Below are 20,272 nucleotides of genomic sequence, written 5' to 3' on the forward strand. Positions count from 1 at the left end.
TTCTCAGATTAAAGGAAACTCTGGAAAAGCCAAGTAGTAAATGCCTATAATCTCAGCACTTTGGAACTTAAGGGAGTTGGATCCTAAATTCCAGAGAAGAAGAAACCAAGGGTCTTAAACCTCATTAACTGATAGAACACCCCAGGAAAAGCAAGGCAGAAAATACACCCTAGAGGATTCATTAACTTCCCATTTATGAAACCAAAATTTCCAAGGGAGACTTTTTCAGATGGGAAATGAGTCCTGCTGAAGCTATGTACAGAGAAAAGCAGAAAGAGGGTGATGAGATCAGAAGGGAAAGAAGCTTGTTCCTGGAGAAGGTCTTGGCTTACACCTGACCTCCAGAACATTCAGGTGAGATAGTAGAGGACCTTGGTCATCTCTTCTGATTTCTGTTTGTTCCATGTAGCTTTGGTCTCTTCCCATAGATGGCAGCATGGATAAAGAAAACTGAGCATCCAGACTCAAGAGCCACCTGGAAACTGACAGGAAGCTAAGGGGGCTCACTTCATGCCACAGGCAAGGGGCAGCAGTTTCTACTATTCCCTTCAGATCTGATAACAGCAAAACTATCATTTTACTTCATAGGAAATTACTAAAAACCCATCAGCTGCCTGGCTCTAACCACTGCCATCTCTAGAGCACACTTGCAGACGAGAGGAAGGAATACAATATCCTTGACACCTGACATTGGACCGACCCCTGACACACTGCAGCAACTTAGCAAAACAAATCCACTAGCTGCTGCTGAATTAAACTGCATCAGATCTTCTCAAGTGTAGTGAAGTGTCTTCAATATTCAAGCAGCCCAAGGGAAGCTGAAATGGTCAGGCACCTAGGCTTCTTAGAAAGTGAGGGAAAGATGTGTCTCTCTTTTATTGAAATGTATAGACAGCTTCTGGAAATGTTGAGCCGAAGAATAGAGTTCAAAGCAAATGCCAAGGTCAGAAGCTATGGAATCAAATTCCCTAGGTACTTGGTCTCCTTTTCCTTTCATCTTTTTTTTTTTTTTTGAATACTAAGAAAAAATAGAAGGCTTTGAGTGTTTGAGGAGGGGAGATAGTGAGCAGAATAAATCAGGGACATGTATGAAATTGTTGAAAAATTCACTTAGAAAACTGTTATTGAACAATAAAAAATTGAAAGATAGAATCAACTGGGATTGGTAAAATTCTGTGTTATAATCTAGACCTGGGTACTTCCTCTTTTGTAGGAATGTCAATACAGGACCTTGTGGATATTGCTGACTTTGGACAATAATGAAAACCCCCAAGGAACCCCTAACTCAAAGAGATTTTTTGATTAATATTTTAATACTATTTAACTGTTAACATACTAACGTCCCACAGAGAAGCCAAGGCAAACTAATGAAGTGTGTGTGTGTGTGTGTGTGTGTGTGTGTGTGTGTGTGTGTGTGTGTGTGTGATGCCATGTCATGGCTGAATGATTTGCAGAAACAAACCTTAAAACAGCTGAGAGCTGAGTCATATCTCCATCTACATACACATAATTTTAAAAAAATCTTAAAAATGAAATGTAAAAAAACAAATAGTGGTATTTCTTTGAAATCAGTTTAGAGTTTCACATTTGAAAGATTTTTATTCAGGAAACTTAACTGAAATATTTAAAGTGATTCCTTAAACATTATACTACAATCTCACATGCTAGGATAGTTCTTTGATCATAAGAGATATCTTTATTTTTCTAGAAATATGTTCCAGGTTTAGTTTCCTGAGTATTACTTTATCAGGTGATTTCCTAATATTTATGCTACCTATTCCACACATAGATGGATTTTCATAGATATTTGAGGAGACAGACAGAGAGCAGGGGGAGGGGAGAGGGAGAGGGAAGGAGAGATATAAATCAAGAAGTAAAGCTATTTAGAAAGATCCCAAGTTATTGTGGTCATTCTGGGTAGCACAGGGGGTTATTGATGTAACAATTAACAATTTGAGTTGATATTAGCAAAACCTAACTGAATCATATGTTTTCTAGGAAGCTAAAGAGACCTCACAGAATGGAGGTCTGCAACTCCACCTCTGGAAATGGCTTCATCTTAGTGGGGATTCTGGATGACAGTGGTTTTCCTGAACTGCTCTGTGCCACTATCACAGCCCTGTACTTTTTAGCCCTGACCAGCAATGGACTGTTACTCCTGGTTATCACCATGGATGCCCGGCTCCATGTTCCCATGTATCTTTTGCTCTGGCAGCTCTCTCTCATGGACCTCCTCCTTACATCAGTTATCACTCCCAAGGCTGTAATAGATTTTCTCACCAAAGACAACACCATCTCTTTTGGGGGCTGTGCCCTTCAGATGTTTTTGGAACTGACACTGGGTAGTGCAGAGGACCTCCTTTTGGCCTTCATGGCCTATGACAGGTATGTGGCCATTTGTCATCCTCTGAACTATACGATTTTAATGAGTCACAAAGTCTGCTGGCTCATGATAGCCACATCATGGATTCTGGCATCCCTCAGTGCTCTAGGATATAGCATCTACACCATGCAATATCCTTTCTGTAAATCCAGGCAGATCAGACACCTGTTCTGTGAGATTCCTCCATTGCTGAAGTTGGCCTGTGCAGATACCTCCAGATATGAGCTCATGGTTTATGTGATGGGAGTGACCTTGCTAATTCCCCCTCTTGCTGCCATCCTGGCTTCCTACTCACTAATTCTGTTCACTGTACTCCACATGCCCTCAAATGAGGGCAGGAAGAAAGCTCTTGTCACTTGTTCTTCCCATCTGACTGTGGTTGGGATGTGGTATGGGGGTGCCATGGTCATGTATGTCCTGCCCAGTTCCTTCCACAGCCCCAAACAAGATAATATCAGCTCAGTTTTCTACACAATTTTCACTCCAGCTTTAAATCCTCTCATCTACAGCCTGAGGAATAAGGAGGTCCCAGGGGCTTTGAGGAGAGTCCTGGGGAAAAGGTTGTTGTCAGTACAGTCTACATTCTAGATGGTTCTAATAGCTGCCTTCTAAACTTTATTCTTCCTAAAAATTAGAAGATTTCTACTATGAATGAAATACTACTGGTAATATAAAGAGAATAAAAGTGTTTGGGTTTTTTTTTTTGATAGATAAGTATGGGATACAACATTGTTTCAAAATTCTCTTTGAGGCCGGGCAGTGGTGGCACACGCCTTTAATCCCAGCACTTGGGAGGCAGAGCCAGGTGGATCTCTATGAGTTGGAGGCCAGCCTGGGCTACCAAGTGAGTCCCAGGAAAGGCGCAAAGCTACACAGAGAAACCCTGTCTCGAAAAAACAAAAAAAAATTCTCTTTGAATATTATTAGGTATTTTATAGAATGAAGTTACGTACTTTCTATGTCTTTAAAAGTTAGACACCATTTTTCCAATGTAACTGCTTAGTGTAGAGGTTCAAATTGGCTTTACTATCTGCACACAGGTATCTGAACTATCTGAACTTTTAAGTCCTTGTTGGACGAAGAACCATGAAAAAGAGTTTCAAGTAGATAGGTCACATATTAATTGGAGAGGATTCTTGAGATTTCCATAAATGTTAAACTACTTAATATTGACCAAAAATAATATTGACAGTCAATAATTTGTTTAAGGCTTGGTGGAAATTTATATCATGTACATTCTTTCTCTCTTCCCAAGTATCAGCATTTATGGATGTTCTAATAGGCATCACAGTTCAGATTCTCTCTCTCTCTCTCTCTCTCTCTCTCTCTCTCTCTCTCTCTCTCTCTGTATATGTACATGTGTTCTCTTTTATTTTTTCCCTTTCTTTCTTTTAGTGATGGGAATTGAAATAAACTCTTACTTTTCTAGCCTGAGAATAATAAAATCAAAGAGCAGGATGAAACAAAACTTTTCCTTTTTTTCTAACATGTAGTAAAGTGTCTCAACAAACACAAAGAATCCATATGTTTACTCTTGTTCTGTACATAAAAATTTCACAATCTGTACTGTGTCAAAATATCATATGGTACTCTGTGTGCATTCCCATGTTTTTTTTTTTTTGTTTTCTTTTTATTATTATTATTATTATTATTATTATTATTTTACAACACCATTCAGTTCAACATAATAGCCACAGAATCCCCTGTTCTCCCCCTCTCGCCCACCCCTCCCCCCAGCCCACCCCCCATTCCCACCTCCTCCAGATCAAGGTCTCCCCCGAGGACCGGGGTTGACCTGGTAGACTCAGTCCAGGCAGGTCCATTCCCCCCTCCCAGACCGAGCCAAGTGTCCCTGCATAAGTCCCAGGATTCAAACAGCCAACTCATGCAACGAGCCCAGGACCTGGCACCAATGCACAGCTGCCTCCCAAACAGATCAAGCCAACTGACTGTCTCACCCGTTCAGGTGGCCTGATCCAGTTGGGGGCCCCTCAGCCTTTGGTTCATAGATCCTGTGCTTCCATTCATTTGGTTATTTGTCCCGGTGCTTTATCCAACCTTGGCTTCAACAATTCTCGCTCATATAAATCCTCTTCTTACTCACTAATTAGACTCCCAGTGCTCCACCAGGGGCCCAGCCGTGGATGTCTGCCTTCAGATTCCTCAGTCCTTGGATGGGGTTTATGGCACCACTATTTGGGTGTCTGGCCATCCCATCACCAGAGTAGGTCAGTTCCTGCCGTCTCGCGACCATTGCCAGCAGTCTTTTGAGGGGGTATCTTTGTGGATCTCCGTGGGCCTCCCTAGCTCTCTGCTTCCTCCCCTTCTCACCTTCTCATGTGGTCTTCATTTACCATGGTCTCCTATTCCTTGTTCTCCCTCTCTTTTCTTGATCCAGCTAGGATCTCCCACTCTTTCCCTCGACTGTCGCCCTTCATTGTTCCCACTCATGACCAGGCTATTCATGTAGATCTTGTCCATTTCTCCGTGTCTTTTTTTGGGGTCCCGTTTTCCAGGTAGCCTCACTGGTGATGTGAGTAGCAGTCTAGTCATCCTTGTTCCACATCTAGCATCTTCCTATGAGTGAGTACATACCATATTTGTCTTTCTGAGTCTGGGTTACCTCACTCAGGATGATTTTTTCTAGATCCATCCATTTGCCTGCAAACCGTGTGATGTCGTTGTTTTTCTCTGCTGAGTAGTATTCCATTGTGTATATGTGCCACAATTTATTTATCCATTCTTCAGTTGAAGGGCATCTAGGTTGTTTCCAGGTTTTGGCTATTACAAACAATGCTGATATGAACATAGCTGAGCAAGTGCTCTTGTGGTATGATTGAGCATTCCTTCACCAACCCCACATCTGACAAAGGACTGATATCCAGAATATATAAGGAACTCAAGAAATTAGACATCAAAAGGACCAACAGTCCAATTGAGAAATGGGCTTTAGAACTAAACAGAGAATTCTCAACAGAGGAATCCCAAATGGCTGAAAGACATTTAAGGAATTGCTCAACTTCCCTAATCATCAGGGAAATGCAAATCAAGACAACTCTGAGATACCACCTTACGCCTGTCAGAGTGGCTAAGATCAAAAACACTGAAGACACTTTATGCTGGAGAGGATGTGGAACTAGGGGAACTCTCCTCCACTGCTGGTGGGAATGCAAGCTTGTACAACCACTTTGGAAATCAATATGGCGCTTTCTTAGAAAATTGGGAATCAATCTCCCCCAAGATCCAGCTATACCACTCCTGGGCATATACCCAAGCATTCCCATGTTTTGATGGTTTTTATGTTGAGCTAAAACACCAGACAGGACTGTCACCATTGAGAGTACAATTGACAACCAATGCTCCCATAGATATTGGGAAAGGAACGTGATGACACACTATTGGTGGGATTATAATTTGTCACAGATGCTTTAGAAATCAGCCTGAGGTTTTCTCAAAGAAAACTAGAAATAGATCAATGAAGAATTTGGAGGGAAAAATAAATTAAAATTTGAAAGTTAGGAGACAGGGACAATGTTGTTTTTCTTCCTAACTTAAATATGCAGTACTATGGGGTTGGTATTACTGTTTGTAGAAATTGATAATATCCTCTGTGTTTTAACAAGAAGGAAATATCATTATAGCCTCTTCATTTATAACACTAAACATAGTTCTTATTAAGTTGAGCTCATACAAGCTAAAAATAGAACAGTGGTGACAAGAGCTAGGGAGATTTTTAGGTGAGGGAAAGGAACAGAGGAATGTTAATCAATGGGTGCTGAATCACAGTGGGATAGCAGCAAGAGTTTATGCATCACTACTGAACAGAAGGATGATTATAGATACAATAATATTTAGTTCATTCCAAAAGCCAGAAAAAGAATTTGAAAGGTATCATCATAAAGAATGAGTAAATATTTGAGGAGATAAATGTATTAAACTTGATTTAAATATTATACAATGGATATATGTACAGAAACATAACATGACATATTAAGATATAAACGTGGTTTTGATTTTTGATGTAACATATAAAATATAAAAAAATAAGTTTTTAAAGAAAATAAATAGAAGTTAGTATATTAGAAGTAATTAAGTATCAATTATGTGTAAAACCTGACACTCATTTAGATAAATTTCCCTCTATTTTTGATGCTGACACTTACTTTGCTATGCTGATGTGTTCATGGAGAGGTTTCTTCACCTGCTGGTACACAGTGATATGCTCTGTGTTGTATGGTGGTAACACAGATGCTGGTGAAAAGTCTATGGCCAGCTGTTAAAACGCAGAGGTCAGAATTCAATGCAGCTCACTTTCTTGTGTAACTTTGAACTTGAACTTAGCCTTTTTGAGCCAAAACTTCTGTAACTATAAATTTCCAGTGACAAAAGACCCATTTTACAGAATTGTGGAGATTAAGATAGTAAATATAAATACATTTACTGAGGCATGCGGAATATATGATGACATTGTACATCTACTTGTTATGAGAAAAAATTGCCCTGGGAATTGTGAGTAGTAGTATATGACAGCACGTGGGTGTTTTGTAATGTAACTAGCTATTTATCACTGTCATACAAATGCTGTTTTATGCATGTTTTTAAATGTGTTAATTTTAATTAGCAATAGTGAGCTCTCGTGTATATTACTGTCTTTCCCTGAATAGTCTTGGAATTAAATGAAAATTGTTTTCATGAAAATATTAATCATTTTACATTTTATTTTACATTAAAGTTTTGTGAATGTATTATTGGCAAAACTATATCATTTAATTTCAGTAATTTATATTTTTCTTGTTAATATTTTTTACAACATCAAGATTGAGGATATAGATACTATGGTGATTATAATATTGGTTAAAATTTATATTCCAATTTATCACTTGACATTAAAATATATGGTGGGAATTTTTAAGGAGGAAATTTTCGCCGGGCAGTGGTGGCACACGCCTTTAATCCAGCACTTGGGAGGCAGAGCCAGGTGGATCTCTGTGAGTTCGAGGCCAGCCTGGTCTCCAAAGCGAGTTCCAGGAAAGGCACAAAGCTACACAGAGAAACCCAGAAGAAGAAAAAAAAGAGGCAAGAAGGAAATTTTCTTCAGGAATGCATCTCCTGAGAGGTTACCTATACCCCATAGATTGTTCTAGACCCACGCACATACAGAAAATAAGAGATGGACTCAGAGGATTCAAAGAGTGGATGAATTGGGGGGAAAAGCAACGCAGTGAGTAGAGAAAAGTTTGGAGGGAAGGAACTAGGGGATGGATTTTATAAAAGCGCTTTATATGAATGCATAAAATTCTCAAGAAAAAAAATTATAAAAAACAATAAAAAATGAAAGCTAGGAAAAATCTATATATTTTAAGATTGTCATGTTTTCTTCTAATGGTATTTTAGAAAATAACTTACATGGTCACTTTAGAAGAAAAATTATTATTTTTTTACAAATATTTTCTATTTTAATGAAGCTGATATCCCTTTGAAACCCATGTCCCGGGCCAAAAAGTAAAGCAGATTCAAAAGGAGCAGTGTCTGTTGCATACACTTCTGCATTAGTAATTTTTTTTAATTTTCTTTTTTTAAAATTCATTCTTCTCTTATACAACACACTCTGATCATAGCCTCCTCTCCCTCCACTCCTCCCAGTTTCCCCTACCTCTCATCTTTCTCAAACCCATTGTTCTTCCATTTCCCTTTAGAAAAGTGCAGGCCTCCCAGAGCTATAAACTGAACACAACATAACAAGATGCAATAAAACTAGGCATATACCCTCATCAAGGCAACTGAACAGGAGGAAAAGGGTCCCAACATCAGGGCAAAGAGTCAGAGACACCCAAGCTAATCAACTGCAATGTAAATGCACAAGACCTAGCACAGTCCCATGCAGGCTCCATGATTGCTGCTTCAGTCTTGGTTGGCCCCTATGAGCTCTGCTTTGCTGATTCTATGGGCCTTGTTTTCCTGGGGTCCTTGACCCCTCTGGCTCCTACATCCTTCCTCTCCCTCTCCTAGGGTATTCTCTGAGCTCCAGCTAATGTTTAGCTGTGAGTCTCTGCATCTGCTCCCATCAGTAGCTGGAGGAAGCCTCACTCAGGGCAATTGGTCTAGGCACTAATAAAGGAGTATAGCAGAATATCATTAGGAGTCGTTTCATTGACCTTTCCCCCTTCTCTTCCCCTGCCTTTTCTTTTCTTTTTTTCTTTTTGTCCCCCAGTAGTATGGACAGGTTGTAGGTTGAAGATTTTGTGCCTGGATTGACATCGCAGTCAAACTACTAGAAGCCTTGCATGGTTACAGAAGATGATCAGATCAGACTCTATATCATCCTTTACTAGGAGTCCTCACTATGTTCAGACTCCTTGGTTGCAGGAAGTATCTACTGAATAAGGTTTCCACATCTCCAGCCAAATGCCCCCCAGTTCCAGTCATCTCTCCCCTTACTCTTTCCCTTCATCCCTCTCTCCTCCACCTGATCCCTTATGTTCCCTTCTCCACCCTCTCCCAGTCCACCCACAAAATCTATTCTACTCCCCCTTCCCAAGGAGATCCATGCCTGTCCCCTAGATTCCTCCTTGTTACTTAGCTTCTCTGAGTTTATGGACAATAGCATGATTATCTCTTACTTTAAAACTAATATCCACTTATCACTAAGTAAATATCTTGCTTATCTTTCTGGGTATGGGTTACCTCACTCAGGATGATCTTCTCTAGTTCCATCCATTTGTCTGCAAATTTCATGATATCATTTTTTTAACATCTGAGTAATACTCCACTGTGTAAATGTACCACACTTTCTTTAACCATTCTTCTATAGAGGGACATCTAGGTTGTTTCCAGTTTCTGGCTATTATGAGTGATAATGCTGCAATGAACATAGTTGAGCAAGTGTCCTTGTGGTAAGATGGAACATCCTTTGAGTATAATACCAAAGTCCATATAGCTATGTCTTGAAGTAGATCAATTCCAGCTTTTGAGAAACTGCCACATTGATATCCATAGTGGCTGTACACGTTTCCACTCCCACCAGCAATGGAGGAGTGTTCCCCTTGCTCCACATCCTCACCAGCATGAGCTTTCACTTGTGTTATTGATCCTAGCCATTCTGAAAAGTATATGATGGACTCTCAAAGTAGTTTTGATTTGTATTTCCCCAATGTCTATGGATGTCAACATTTTTAAAAGTGTTTTTCAGGCATTTGAGATCCCTCTATTGATAATTTTTGCTTATATTTTAATATGTTTCCTAAAGATCATTCTTGTGATATTTTGGTGGAAAATGTGGCTGCTTTTGCCCTTGTCCAAAGAGTCTACCTGAGGCTAAATTGAAGAGATTTGGATTAATTCTGTTGGCAGAGGAACTCTCAAAACAGCTTAGTATAGACTCTATTGTGTGGTTATTAGTGGTAACTCTAATGCAGATTTATACTGAAAAAGATCAAGCTGGTCAAGGATATAAACAGATTAAGAAATGGGAAAAAGGGAGTGGTGACCTCTAGGCAAGATCCTATACAGCTAAGTTTCCAACTTGTGCAAATAATTTAAAAAAAAAAAAAAAAGCTTAGAACCAGGTATGGTGGAGCACACCTTTAATCCAAGCACTCCAGAGGCAGAGGCTGGTGGGTCTTTCAGTTTGAGGCCAGCCCTGTCTATAGAGCGAGTTCCAGTATAACCAAGCTTAGGCAGTGAAGGTAACCATCAAAAACAAAGCTGAGGATGATGTAATTGACAGATCTCTGAGTTCAAGCCAGCCTGGTCTACAGAGCAAATTCCAAGACAGCCAAGATTAGGCAGTGAAGGAAATCATAGAAAACAGAAAGCTGATAAAGACGTAATTGAATTAGGGGTCCATGTTCCAGCTCAAGCAAGCAGCAGAACTTGGCAGCTTTGGCCATGTGGTTCTATCTTTAGAGTTAAGCAGCGACTAAGGAAATCTATTGTAGTTGAAGCCTGGATTACGTTGGAGACCCCAAGATGTTGGAGATGGGAGAGTCATGGGATATCTGCCAAGGAAAGCTGCTAACAGAGAGTGGAAACAGCCCCCCCCCCCAAAAAAAGACTGGACTGCAGTCAACAAAGCTGAAAAGAATTGAAGATCTGAAGAGTGTTTTGACATCAGACATGGAGATGCAGAATATGGAGTTTGCCCAGATGGTTCAGTCCAGTTTTTCCTTCGGTCCAGTTTTTTCTCACTATGTTTCCATCCTTATGTTTTGGAACACTGTGCCATTATATGTTGGAAGCATGTAATCTTTTTCTATTTTGATTTTATAGGGAATTACAGTTAAGAGATTGCATGAATTTCAGAGGAGATTTTGAACTTTGGACTTTTAAACATTACTGATACTGTGATATAGCAGGGAGACTTTCCAAGTGGGAATAAATGTATTTTTGCATTATGATATGCCTGCAAACCTTTGGGGTCCAGGGAGTGTGATGCAGTGATTTGAAAGAAAATAGCAGTCTCTTTCTCTCAGAAAATGAGTCTCATATATATTTAGGCCATGCCCAGTATCACAGACCACTTCTTCCTGCCTGCAAGTAAAGATGTAAGACACTCAGCTACTACTCCAGCATCATGTCTGTTTGCACACTGCCATTGTCCCACCATGATGATAATGGTCTAAACCTTTGAAAATGTAAACCACCCCAACTAATTGTTTTTCCTCTATAAGAGTTGCTGTGGTCATGGTATCCCTTCACAGCAACAGAAACTCTAACTAAGAAACAGGGGTGTTGATTTGTGTCTGGGTCTTCTATTTAATTCTATTGATCAACATGTCTGTTTTATGACAATACCATGTGGCTTTTGTTACTATAGTTCTATATTACAGCTTGAAATCAGGGATGGTGACACCTCCAAGAGTTCTTTTATTATTCAAGATTGTTTTAGTTATCTTGGTTTTTTAATTTGTTTTTTTCATATTAAATTGAGTTTTGTCCTTTCGAGTCTGTAAAGAATTGTGTTGGGATTTTGATTGGGATGACATTGAATCTGTAGATTGCCTTTGGTAGGATGGCCATTTTTATTACCTACCCATGAGCATTGGAAGTCTATATCTTCTAATATCTTCTTCAATTTCTTTTTTCAAAGACTTGAAATTTTATTCATATAAGTCTTTTAATTTCTTGGTTAGGGTTATCCAAGGACATTTTTATGTTATTTGTGGTTATTATGAAAGGTATTGTTTCCCTGATTTATTTCTAAGTTCATTTGTCATTTATATATAGGGGAGAGAGATACTGATTGTTTTAGTTAATTTCCTATTGAGCCACTTATCTAAAGGTGTTTATCAGCTATTGAAGTTCCTTGCTAGTATTTTTGGAGTCATTTATGCATACTATCATATCACCTGCAAATGATGATACTTTGACTTCTTCCTTTCCAATTTTTATGCCCTTGATCTCCTTCAGTTGTCTTATTGCTCTAGCTAGAACTTGAAGTACTTTATTGAATATATATATATATATTGAGAGAGTAGACAGCCTTGTCTTGTTCCTGATTTTAGCAGAATTGCTTTGAGGTTCTCTCCATTTAATTTGATGTTGACTACAGGCTTGATGTATATTGCTTTAATTATATTTAGGTATGTTCCTTGTATCCCTGTGCTACTATTCCACCACTTGGCATTTCTTGCCAGACCAGTCATTATTATAGACTGTGAGAGTCATACTTGGGTAAGACTGATAATTATGTTTCTCTTCCAGTAGCTCGCATAGCACTTTCTAGCAGCATAAATGATTGGCAGTGGGGAGGAAACTTCCAGGTCAGTACCAGCTTGATTCAAGCATTTGATTTCTTTGGCAATAGAGTCTTATTGTAAAGTTCTGGACTCCAGAATCCAGACAGTAAACAAGAGCATTGGCTATAGCCTGTAGTCTACATGTGTGTATGAGACCTCATTGACCATCTATTCGAAGATAAGTAACCCATTTCTGGGATTGAGCTTTTTATTAGTTAGCCTGTGGTATATAGAAGTAGATTTATTGCCCTATTATAGAGTAACTACTCTATAATTTTAATTCTTTTAATGTAAGCTTCTTAAAAGTATGTCCTTATGATTTTTCTGAATTTTCCTAATTTTGATATTCTTTCTTTTTCTTTTGGTTAACTTAGCTAAGGGACTACCAATCTTGTTTACCATTTCAAAGAATAAAATTTTGTTTCATGGATTCTTTTCACTCATTGTGTTTATTATGTAGTTAATTTCTACATGTCTAATAGTTTGGTATCTAGTTCATTCACATTTTTTTCCAAGTTTTTCCAAGGCCTTAACATTTATCATTATAGGTCCCATTTTCTATTTTTCACTTTAAGATACTTGAAGATAAGGTGAATTTCCATTAGGCAGCAAGAAGACAGATTTTGTTACTTAATCCATTCAACTAAACTGTGTCATTTGATTAGTGTGTTGAGGCCATTAATATTTAAGGTTTTTATTGAAAGGTGCATGTTGATTCCTGTCTCTTGTTCACTGTTTGTGTTCTTAGTCTTGTTTTGTGCTTCAGTTATTGCAGCTTATTTTTCCTTCTTTCTATAGTTTTTTGGTGACCTTTTGGTATGGTCAAGAATGGGGCCTATTTAGCTATTCAGAAAAGAGAGATCCTGGAGGAGTTAAAGGGACTGTAGGATAGAGTAGATGACTCAAGGATGTGGGATCTAGGTGAACTATAGAGTGGGATGGGTGAAAACTATGAAGCAAGACAAGGAAAAAAGGTCCTAGAGGACAACAGAAATTCTTTGCTTTTACCTCATTCATTGGTAACAGTTCAACTTTGCACAAAGTGTCTAGCTGTGCAGTTTCATTTTGTCATTTTAAAACACACCCATTCCTTGTCCTACTGTGCCATTGACAGATCATTGTCATCTAAGTGTAATTATAAGATGGTAGTCTATTGTTTGGGTCTAAGAACATTTAAAAGACTTTAATTAATTTGGAATTTCTACAAATTCCAATGCTGTGGTATTTCCTCTTTAATACCTAGAAATTTTAGCTAATTTTCTCAACATTCATTGATAGCACCAAGACATGAACCAATAGAGAAGCTGTACTGGGTTACACCAAAGTAGATGAGTGGAAGATCTCACACTTGCAGACTCCACACAGAGCAGCTATGTAGAACTGGAAATAGCCTAGCAAAAGAGGATATTTCATGAAAGCTGGGCAACTGACCTCTCTAGGACTAGAATAAAACAAACTTCTGCACATATGTAGAGTTAGATATTTTAAAACAGATTGTCAATATTTACTTTAGAATTATATAGAAATCAAGAAAAGTTGGGTATTTGTGCATTGATAATCTCAGGACTTGGGATGCAAAGGGAAGTAGATCCTGCATTCATAGAAGAAAAAACTTGGAACTGTAGAGTTCATTAAGTGACAAAAAAGCTCAAGGAAAGCAAGTCAAGAACTCACCCAAGAGAATTCATTAATTTACCATTTCCCATATCAACATTTCCAGGGGAGGCCATTTCAGCTGGGAATTAAGTCCCTCTGAAGCTATGCAGAGAAAAAAGAAGAAAGTAGGTCCTGGAATCTAAAGATAAAGCACCTTTACAAAACCCTGGGTTACTCTTGGCTCCAGGAGCATAAAGGTATACATAACAGGACTCTGAAAATTTCTTCAAATGCCAATTTCTTTCATTCATCATTGATCTTAGCACCTAGCAACAGGAATAAAGAAACTGGAGTTACTAGGTCCAAAAATGTCTGAAACTTGATATTAGGCTGGAAGAACTGTCTCCATGCATCATTTAGAATGGAAGCCATTTCCACCAATTCTTATCAGGAAAGGCATCTTCGTCCATATGATGCCACCCAAAGATTGTTGCCTGGCTCTCCTCACTGCCATCTCCAGTCCACATCTGTAGATGAGAGGATAGGCTAGAACAGTCCTGACACTTAACATGCATGGACTGTTGACATATTTCACCAACTTAGCAGAACAAGTCAGCTAAGTACTGCTGAAGTTAAACCACATCTTTACTTCCTGTTTGGATTGGAATTTTCTCAGTCTTTAAGTGAATCTACAGGTGGTCAAGTACCTAGGCTTTTTACTGCCAAAGGTAACAAATTTATCTATCTTTTAATTAAAATTACCATGTTATATTCCCTAGGTTTTTGGCCTCTGATTCCCTTTCAAACTTCCTATTTTAGATTTTCTTTTGAATGTTAAAAAGGAATCAATTATGAAGGATTAAAGTCTGTGTTAGAGTCTAGATCTGGGTACATTCTTCCTAATAGTAATCTCAATACCTGTCTCCAGAGCCTGTACCTGCTACAGCTTTTGATGATAAATATCAGGAAGTTTATGAATGTTCTAAAAGGACCATGTGAACTGATACTTATTCTACATTCTCATACCATTTGTCTCTTAAGGTACTAATGTCCCCTAGTGAAGCCAATGGAAACTAATGAGATGTCAATATATATTTACACACACACACACACACACACACACACACACACACACACACACACACACACACGATGTGGCTACATGGTTTATAGAAGGATGCTTTACTTTCACATCTTTCACTCTTCACTTATGAGTTGGTTTCATTTGTTCTTAAATGATACACAGCAGTGGCACCTGTCAATCTTACACCCCTGTTCTTGTTAGTGTCTCCATAGGTTTGGGAACCATGCACCAATGTCAGTTTTCAAGAAAGGCTGGCTTTCTTCCCTATCCCTAAACCACTTCTATCTAGTGCATGAGCTTCCTACTTGCAGAAGGGAAGGTAAGCATCAAGGTCAAAGACTATATTGGTTTGCATTTATTGGGACTGAGTACAACAAAATCTATCTGCTCTTTAGTTACTTTTCATCATTTCTCCAAAGCAAGCTGACTCATTTTTCTGTGAAAGGACTCATGTCTTGCAATTCTGTATCTTTCCATTCACTCACTGAATTATAATCTGGTAAAACAAACAAATATGTTTGTATTGATAATAAAGGTTTAACTCTAAAAGCAACACTTTGTCACCACTATAGCCTACTTTCTGACACTTAATAGTTCTCTCAAGACTGATGCAGAAGGTGGGGCTGAGCAAGAGAAATAACTAAGGTAAACAATTTGTCTCCCTTTAATGAGATTTGCTACAAACATATTGATTTGCAAAATGTAGAAAAGGAGGTGGAAAGTTTAAGGCATGCTTGAAATCACAGAACCTAGGAGGTCCAGGCAAGAGCACCAGCAAATGAAATGACTCTTGGACTCAGAAATATCCCATCTCAAAACATATAAACAGAACCAAGAAATGTGGGGAAAATGGAGGAAGTAATTTATTGAAATCACATCTCTGAACTAGCTGAGAAATACATATTTAAACACATCTATGAAAACTAATTGGAATATTTAACCCATTAGCCAAATGAAATACTAAAGGGCATATAGGTTAGAATATTTCTTTAACCCTAACATGAAAGATAATTATTTTCTAGGAAAGTCACTTTTTTCAAGTTTAATGTCCTGATCAGTATTTCACAAAGAGATAACATAATGTTTAGTCATTACTATGTAGCTCTTCTATGCATACACAAAAATTTTTTATCAAGATACAACTAAGAAATAGAAATCTGGAGACCAAGCAGCATAGCTATTTAGTAAAGGAAAAAATATTATCTTACAATAGTTATGCTGCATACCTTCAGAGGCCTCTGATTTTACAAAACTAGGTCTATAATAGCAAACACTAAACTGAGTCAACTTCTTCCAGACAACTAAAGAGACCACACAGAATGGAGCCTTGGAACTCCACCTTGGGAAGTGGTTTCATCTTGGTGGGAATTCTCGATGGCAGTGGCTCTCCTGAACTGCTCTGTGCTACAATGGCTGCTTTGTACATGCTGGCACTGATCAGCAATGGGCTGCTGATCCTGGTCATTACAATGGATGTGTACCTCCATGTTCCCATGTACCTCTTGCTTGGGCAGCTCTCTCTCATGGACCTTCTCCTCACATCAGTTATCAGTCCCAAGGCTGTCATGGATTTTCTGCTCAGAGACAACACCATCACCTTTGGTGGTTGTGCCCTTCAGATGTTCCTGGAACTGGCACTGGGTAGTGCAGAAGACCTCCTTCTGGCCTTCATGGCCTATGACAGGTATGTGGCCATTTGTCATCCATTGAACTACACGATCTTTATGAGGCCAAGCATTTGCTGGCTTATGGTAGCCATATCCTGGATTCCAGCTTCCCTGAGTGCCTTAGGATATACTATCTACACCATGCAGTATCCCTTCTGCAAATCCCGAGAGATCAGACACCTGTTCTGTGAGATCCCTCCATTACTGAAGTTGGCCTGTGCAGATACCTCCAGATATGAACTCATGGTTTATTTGATGGGAGTGACCTTGCTAATTCCCCCTCTTGCTGCCATCCTGGCCTCCTACTCACTAATTCTGTTTACTGTGCTCAATATGCCCTCAAATGAGGGCAGGAAAAAAGCCCTTGTCACCTGCTCTTCCCACCTGACTGTGGTTGGAATGTACTATGGACCTCTCACAGTCATGTACATCTTGCCCAGTTCCTACCACAGTTCCAAACAAGAGAATATTCTATCATTTCTGTACACAATCGTCACCCCAGCTCTGAATCCTCTAATTTACAGTCTAAGGAATAAGGAGGTCAGTGGGGCTTTGAAGAGGGTCCTGGGAAAACGGTTGTTGCCAACACACCCTACCTTCTAGGTATCTTTAATAGTTGTCCTTTATACTCAAATTCTCTCAAAGTCAGAAACTTCCTATTTGAAATACTTATCACAAAACCAGGAGAATAAACGTGTGTATTTTGATAGAGAAGTATGGAACCAAAACTACCTTTGTAAATGCATTTTAGTCTTATCTTCATGAGGTATTTAATAAGATTTTAGACGCAGGTCTAAAATCACTCTTCTTTTAAAAATCATTTCTATTTTCCAATTAAGTGCTTTTTTTAAAACAAGGATCTAGGATATTACCACTTGATAAAACTCATGAGCTATAAATCATATTGGGCCAACAACTAGAAAAAATGGTATCAAGTGGGAAGCTCACATATAAATGTGAGGATATTTGAGAATTACACAATTGTTTTCATTCAAAATATCTTCTTTTAATTGAATTATTTAAACTCAAATATAACTTTAATGTTCATTATACTACTAAATGTGTTTAAGACACCCAAACTTGCTGAAATGTTATGCCTACAGTGACAGCTTTGTCCAGTGTTTAGATGCTATAAATTTGCATCACGTTTGCCCTTCTATCTTTCCATGTATTAACCTTTCTAGATGGCCTAATGTATGCTAGCTCATTAGATCGTGTGCATTTATACCTTTTCCTATCATTAATTATAAGGGTGGTAGGTGTGGAAAATGTTTATACTTCTATCCTGTGAATAACAAAAGATAGCAACAGAATAACATCATGCTTTCCCGTTTTTTCCATGAACACATCTCAGTCATTGCTAAGAGTCCCAAAATTTGGTGCATGATACCTGACTAAAACATAATATGATATTTATATGTGTCAAGATATCTGTGGTACTTCATGTTTATTCATATTTTTATGCTTTTGTATCAATTCAAAATAAAGTTTAGAAAATAGGAGAAAGGACAATATAACTGTTTTCTTGCTAATTTTAATTTGTTGTGCTAAAAAGCTGGGTATTGCTGTTTGTGGAAATTGACTAGTTTTTTCCTAAAAATTTTTATACCTGAATAAAATAGCACTGTAACTGCCTTATTTATAACACTAAAACATGTTAGTTTTAAGCTGATCTCATAGAAAATGGCAACATAACAACTTTCACTGGATTATGAGAGGATCAGGGAACTATATAGATCAGTGAGTGCTGAGGAAATGTTGGAGATCATCAAGAGGTTCTGGAGTGCCACTGCACAACAGGGTTACTATAAAAAAAACTAATATTTAGTGCATTCTAAAATACAAAAGAAGGAATTTTGGAAGTGTTTACCACAAATGGTAAATATTTGAGAGGAAAACACACTAATATTATTTAAATACTATGCAATAGGTACATGACTGTAAATGTAATATGACACATCATTAATATACCTAACTTTTATACTTTGAAAATATTTTATACATTCTTTGAAATTTCCATATATTTTGATCATATTCACTCCCTTCCCCAAGTCCTCCTAGATTCATCCCATATCCTTACCAATGCAAAATTGTGTCCTATTTAAAAAAAAAAGTCATGGTGTCCAGTATGTGCTGCTCATATAACTTTGGATTTGTGGTCAAACACTGGAGTACAGTCAACCTACTAGGGGCCACTCATTTGAAGAAACTTAACGATTCATTTCTCTGAAGCTGTGAATTGCCAATAGAATCTCAGGGAGTGGTGGGATTGCCTCCTCCATGCTAGTATTTTGTGTGGCTTGAGCTTGCACGAGCTTGTGCATACTGTCACAACTGTTGTGAGTTCATATGTGCAACTTCCCTATTGTGTCCAGGAAACACTGTTTCCTTGTAGTCATCCGCCACCTCTGGCTCTTACAATTCTCCCCACCTTTCCTGATGATCCCTGAGTCTTGGCAGCAAAGGGTATCATCCAGATGTTCCCTGCACTCCGCAGTTCCTTATTTCCTGCACCTTGGCTACTTTATGTGTCTCTGTGTTAATTGCCACCTAAGCGAAAAGAACTTCTCTGACAAAGGCTGAACGATGTAATAATTATAGGTATAGCAATGAGTCATTAGAAAAAAAAACATATTGAATAAAAGACAGAATTTTCAACAAATGGTCCTGGTCAAACTGGTTACCTGCATATAAAAGAATGAAACCCATCCTAATATTTCACCCTGTCTAAAATTCAGCCTCAAATGGATCTAGAAGAAAGTCAGGCATATACTTGAACATATAGGCACAGGAATTTTTATGTTTTTTTTAATTTAGTAGTTAATATAACTAGAAATAAGTTATTTTGAAAATTAATAAAAGTCCTTGTACTAGAAGTAAGCAAGTTTCCTATACAATATTACATTAATATAAGCTCTCATTTACATGGATTTCCTATCACTTTCTATATGGACACTCATTGTTCTGAATTGATGTGTTCTTGTAGAGGATTCTTGCTCCATTGCTGACAGTGATGATTTACTCCACTGCACGGTAATACAGAGCAATGGTGAAGACTTTGGGTTAGTTGTCTAGAATTCAATGTGTCTTCCATTTGTGTAACTTTGAACATGATATGCAGGTTCTTTGAAAAAAATAATATAAGCTATTCATTATAGTAAGCTAAACTACATTCCCAGTAATAAAAAACTACTTTATAAAACTGTTATAATGATTAATTAATATAGCAAACATAAAAACAAGACAATGAAGCACCTGGAATAAATGACTGTATCATAAATCTTAGCTGTTACATGATTAAATTGCCCTGAAAGTTGTATTTGGAAGGAAATCACATCATGTGAACATTTTGTTGGGTAACTATTATATTGCTATTAAACATTTAATGTCTTATGTGTGTGTTTGCTTGTGTTTATGATAATTAGTGAAGTTTAAATCTTTTGGATAGATGACTGATCCTTCCCTTAGGTGAATTATTATGAATGAAGGTATATAAATCAAGGCTAATATCAGTTAAATATTCTTTATATAAATTTATTTAATTAATTAATTAATTTATTTTACATCCTGACCACAGTTTCCACTCCCTCCTCTCATCCCATTCCCTCCACTCGTCTCCCCTCCCCTCCTCAATCTACTCCTCTATTTCTGTTCAGAAAGGGGCAGGCCTCCCGTGGGTATCAACAAAGTGTGGTAGATCAAGTTGGGATTGAGACTAAGCACGTTCCCTTCCATTTAGTCTGGGCAAGGCAATCCAATATGAGGAATAGGTCTCAAGAGCCAGCCAAAGCTTTACAAACAGCCC

General features: G+C 38.1%; 2 protein-coding genes across 2 annotated transcripts; both read left to right on the plus strand.

Moving 5' to 3' along the window:
- Positions 1–2,020: 2,020 nt before the first annotated feature.
- LOC102916882 (olfactory receptor 2AG1-like) lies at positions 2,021–2,971 on the plus strand. Its single transcript, XM_006991754.2, has one exon. It carries the CDS (start codon positions 2,021–2,023, stop codon positions 2,969–2,971), a length of 951 nt encoding a protein of 316 aa, XP_006991816.1.
- Positions 2,972–16,119: 13,148 nt separating this feature from the next.
- LOC102917191 (olfactory receptor 2AG1-like) lies at positions 16,120–17,070 on the plus strand. Its single transcript, XM_006991755.2, has one exon. The coding sequence runs from the start codon at positions 16,120–16,122 to the stop codon at positions 17,068–17,070; it is 951 nt and encodes a 316-aa protein (XP_006991817.1).
- The last annotated feature ends 3,202 nt before the right edge of the window (positions 17,071–20,272 follow it).

This window comes from Peromyscus maniculatus, chromosome 1, assembly GCF_049852395.1.
Source record: "Peromyscus maniculatus bairdii isolate BWxNUB_F1_BW_parent chromosome 1, HU_Pman_BW_mat_3.1, whole genome shotgun sequence".
Lineage (NCBI taxonomy): Eukaryota > Metazoa > Chordata > Mammalia > Rodentia > Cricetidae > Peromyscus > Peromyscus maniculatus.

Coding starts and splice junctions, on each gene's coding strand:
- LOC102916882 (XM_006991754.2), top strand. CDS start 2,021: ATGGAGGTCTGCAACTCCACCTCTGGAAATGGCTTCATCTTAGTGGGG.
- LOC102917191 (XM_006991755.2), top strand. CDS start 16,120: ATGGAGCCTTGGAACTCCACCTTGGGAAGTGGTTTCATCTTGGTGGGA.